Source organism: Vigna unguiculata, unplaced genomic scaffold, assembly GCF_004118075.2.
Source record: "Vigna unguiculata cultivar IT97K-499-35 unplaced genomic scaffold, ASM411807v1 contig_458, whole genome shotgun sequence".
Lineage (NCBI taxonomy): Eukaryota > Viridiplantae > Streptophyta > Magnoliopsida > Fabales > Fabaceae > Vigna > Vigna unguiculata.
The window spans coordinates 77,711-82,734 of NW_021011169.1; the positions used below are offsets into that span (position 1 = coordinate 77,711).

A 5,024-nucleotide genomic window follows, 5' to 3' on the forward strand; every position below is an offset into this window, starting at 1 on the left:
ACCCATTTACATGCAGATGAGAACTGTTATTTTATTTCTTGTCCTAAGAGTACTGGTTAGCCTGTGCTAGATTCATGCTTTGTGTGTTAATCTGGGGTGTGGTGGTACTAATATATGTGCAAATTCAGTAATAAACTTGTACTCCTTCTCTGGTTCTACCAACCTAGAAAATGCAAAAATCAATCACTTAGTTGTTCCATTTTAATATAAATTAAGTTTTTACCGTATGCGTACTTGAAGGATTAAATATTGATACCCAGATGATTATTTTTTGTTGTTTAAGAATTTATTAATCTGGGGTTTTGGTGGAGTTTATATGTGTTCAAATTTTGTTTATGAAAATGTGGCTGGCATGTGACACTAATTTTCTTGAAGCAGTTGAAATGTGATGTGAGTTCGTTCTGTGCTGCCAATAGTATTCGTCAAGGTTTGTTCGGTGGACACTTGAATGAATGTGCCACAAGAGCTTTGGCCACTACATCTTGTGCTTCGGTGTCTGAAGATCTGCCAAAGGATAATTCTGTCTCTGATATGTTGGTAGATTCATTTGGAAGGCTTCACACATACTTGAGAATATCTGTAACAGAGAGGTGCAATTTAAGGTGTCAGTATTGTATGCCAGCAGAAGGTGTGGAACTCACTCCTAGCCCTCAAATTTTGACAAAAACTGAGATTCTACGATTGGCAAATCTGTTTGTAAGCTCTGGGGTAACTAAAATACGTTTGACGGGTGGGGAACCAACTATTAGAAAGGATATTGAAGACATATGTTTGGAATTATCAAACTTGAAGGGACTGAGAACATTGTCCATGACTACCAATGGTATTGCTTTAACGAGAAAACTTCCAAGGCTGAAAGATTGTGGGCTTACTTCCCTCAACATTAGTGTAGACACTTTGGTACCTGCAAAGTTTGAGTTTATGACCAGACGCAGAGGGCATGAAAAAGTTATGAATTCAATTAATGATGCCATAGACCTTGGATTTAATCCAATTAAGGTATTTCTTGGTTACATATCATTACTTTTTGCTAGTGTTTCTCATTGATCACCTTCCCATGAGCAGCTACCCTTTTGCTCAAATTCATTAAGTTAATCAAATGAATTTTTCAACAAGGGTGCATAACCTCAGGTAAATTTCATGTCACTGATGGATGAATTTTAAGGTATCTTTGATGTTTCTCTGCATTTCAGGTCAATTGTGTTGTAATGCGAGGATTCAATGATGATGAGATCTATGATTTTGTTGAGCTGACCCGGGACAAGCCAATTGATATTCGCTTTATAGAGTTCATGCCTTTTGATGGGAATTGGAATGTCAAGAAACTTGTACCCTACTCAGAAATGTTGGATACAGTGGTAAGGTAGAATTCAGACTGGAGGCCTAACTTTTATACTACATTTTGTTGTTCTCTTATAGCAGATAGAGACCTTTTATAACCATCATTACCAAACAGATGAAACAGTTTCCAAGCTTAAAAAGAGATCAGGATCACCCTACAGATACGGCCAAAAATTTCACAATAGATGGGCATGAAGGTAGAGTTTCGTTTATCACATCAATGACTGAGCATTTCTGTGCTGGTTGCAATAGATTGCGGCTACTTGCTGATGGAAACTTCAAAGTCTGTTTATTTGGTCCTTCGGAGGTAAGTTATATTCAAATCATCAAAGCTTAGTGTACTATGCTTGTCCCCTAAACCTGGTGATGGTAATTGGGCTAAAATCTGTGATGTCACTTCTATTTGAATACTTAATGTTTTTGGTGAATCTGTAACGCTAAACTTGATGATAGTATATGAAGTCTGGATGCTTAGTACGACATGAGTACGTACAACTACAGGAATACGATGATCTTTTTGAAATTTAGGATATGCTATGTTTTGGATTCTTAGCAAAACATTATAGATGCATAATATCGGTGAAGAAAGAGAGAGTGGGGGTAATTTCTCATTAATTCATGATTATGATGATCGCAATTTAATTTAAAAAATTGATATGAATGGAGAAGTATCAGTATTTGACATGGGAACAAACACCTTGATGTTTCCATTTTGAGTATCAGGGCATCGTAGATCATATTAATTGCAGGCCTTCTAAATGTACCGGTAAATGAATTGGATAGTTTGGTGATGAGGGTGAAGGACTCGGGATTAAGAAACTGGTATTTAAGGCCTATAAATTTTTTGGCAAGTAAAATCAAGACTTTCTATGCAAACTTTTAGCAGTCTTGTTTTTTAAGGAGTGTGACTGATTTCTTGCAGTTAGCTGTTTCAATGGCTGAGTATGGTTCTGGGAGTTGTTTACTTTTGGATTAGAACTTTGAAACTGTGATGTCTACTGTCAGTTCTGAATTCTTGATATGGTACATACTCGATAATGGGGAAAAGGGAAACTATCTGCCAACTCATAATAGAAAAACATAACTTCAAATATTTGTTTACAAAGATTGAAGTTCCCTGCAGAAAGTGGATTCCTGTAGTGAATCTTGATATTTATCTGTAAATGGAAGATTTGATACACATTAGGACATGTCTTTGCGAACATTAAAATATGGCTCTACCTCATACAATATTTTGGATTGAACATGCACTGTCTTGCCCCTTCTTTCCATTGCACATGCTATTTCATTTGATATTCTATTTATTTGATTACTTGTAATTGATTTTTTAGGCGCACTAATATACTTTCATCATTATTTTGAATTCTTAATCATTTCTGAAAATTTTCTTATCAATGAAACTGATAAATATTTTCCCTATTTAAGACATGCCGGTCATTATGGATGTTATCTCTACCATTTATGTTCAAGTTAAAGGTGCTTGATGTATGTATGGATGTTGACATCAGTCGGGACAATAAAACGCGTCATGGTATACATATAGCATCTTTAATGAGAGCTTCATTAAAAGATTTTTGTGATTTTCTTATATGGATCGTGTTTCAGGTTAGTTTAAGAGATCCTTTGAGATGTGGTGCAGAGGATCATGAACTTAGGGAGATAATAGGAGCAGCGGTATGCACTTCTTCTGATTATTATTGCTAAATCTCAATTGTGTTGTAATGATTTATAATGTTTTTATTTCTTTACCAGGATTTATCATCCTTTTAATATAATGATGCTGCTGCAATAGAATTTCACTCACTGCTATTTTAATATAACATGGTAGTGAACCTTTATTAAAAAAGATATACTTTAGGAATAAGAGGAGCATAGCAAGAAGGGACAACACACCCCACAACCTAACTGAAAAGGAGTTAGTTAGAGATTATGTATATATGGAGAAAAAAGTGGGTGGGGGTGATAGAGTTAGGTGAAGTTTAGCCTCATTTGGCAATCGGTAGACCCTTATAATGTAACTATTCTTATAATGATGCATGGATATGATGCGTGTATCGGATATGGTACGTATCGGATATATCAATACACTTATTTTGAAAACAATAAGGTATGATACGTTATATATGCATATTGAAAAATTTTACAAAAACCTTAAAACATGATAAATATATATTGTTATTGTGTGAATTCAAATTAAAATCAAATATCTTAAAAACTGTCAAAATAAAAAGTTATAAATTATTTTTATCACAAAAAGTATTACAAGTTTATAGATTAGATACTTTATTGATAAATATCGGTAAAGTATCAGATATTGATACGTGTCAAACATGAATACATGACACAGATTGAGGTATCAGTGCAACATAACTTATCACCTTCAACCTCTAGACTAACGTGAGCATTTCCATTGAATAATATGTTACTGACTCACTTCTTTCCTATGATTTTCCATCTATTTGCTCTTGTCCTAGTAAGCTCTTTGATTGCTTTTGAACAACATAGTCAATAGTGGATCATAGACTACTTGAAATTGTGTGTCCAACTTTAGGTAAGCAATATTATGAGTGGTCTTGTACTATCCTATTTCTTAATGTTATCTTTCCTTTGTTCTAGGTGAAGAAGAAGAAAGCTTCACATGCTGGCATGTTTGATATAGCAAAGACTGCAAATAGGCCCATGATACATATTGGTGGATAAGGTCTCTTCTTCTTCCTTTCTTTCATTTTTCCTATAAAGGTTATCCATTCAATCTCTAAAATATTTATTTTACAATTTACTGAGGCACATCATGATTTTTCTCTATTTCAGGTATCACACAGTGATAAAGTTACTTACATAGCAGGCAACCAGAGTAGTCCTAGTGAGAAGTACCCTGAATTGAGTATTATCTGAGATCTTCATTGATACAATCTCACTACATGAAGGGTGATAGATTTTTCAACTATACCTAGCCACATATACTGTTAAATGTTGTTCCTTTGGATAGAACCCATTGTTGTTGTATCGAGTAATAATGCAAATTTGGGCTTAAATTTTCTGATCATGTGTGACTCTTTCTTCATTGGTTTATGACTTTTGGGTCGTGTGTTAATCTTTCTTCACTGGTTGTTTGTTTACCAGTCAACTTTAGTTTCAGCATGGCACTGTATTTATTTGTTTTGTTGTAGACATGACAATGAAATTTTGAAAAGGTTGGTTATGCCCTGTTACATCATTGAATTTGTACTATGTATGCAGTGAGGTTGTTGACCAGGTCTTCATAGTGCTGCTTCTCAGACTTCATACGGCATTCCCAATTTTCTTTCCTTAGTTTATACTCTTACCCGGAAATTGAAGGAACAACTCTAATCTAGATGTTACCAAGTTCTACTCTTGGGATCACTTCATGCTCCCTACCATTGCTTTTGTCATTTAGACCCTTTCTAATATCTCAACTTTCTAGGAACGCAAAATGTATGGAAATTTAAGAGACCAAAGGTGTTAATTAGAGTTAAATATATGTCTAGATATATATAATTTGAATTAGATTTTAGGAGTGTTTTATGTTTTAATTATTAGATATTATTTAGTGGATGAAGAAAAAAAAATTAGGCTATTGTTTAGACTTAGAGAGTTAGATTGAGATATTACTAAACGTTTGTTACATTTGCTTTATGTATGAAATAATGTGGAATATTATA

The 5,024-nt window shown here is 34.1% G+C and overlaps 1 protein-coding gene across 1 annotated transcript; it reads left to right on the forward strand.

Annotated features, from left to right (window-relative positions):
- Nucleotides 1–339: 339 nt before the first annotated feature.
- On the forward strand, nt 340–4,563 carry LOC114171978 (GTP 3',8-cyclase, mitochondrial-like; the record flags this gene model as incomplete). The annotated part of the gene is made up of 6 exons (XM_028056732.1): nt 340–999; nt 1,194–1,358; nt 1,457–1,648; nt 2,947–3,015; nt 3,958–4,042; nt 4,153–4,563. Coding segments are annotated over 5 exons (1,170 nt in total), but the record flags the coding sequence as incomplete, so codon positions are not given.
- Between the last annotated feature and the right edge of the window lie 461 nt (nt 4,564–5,024).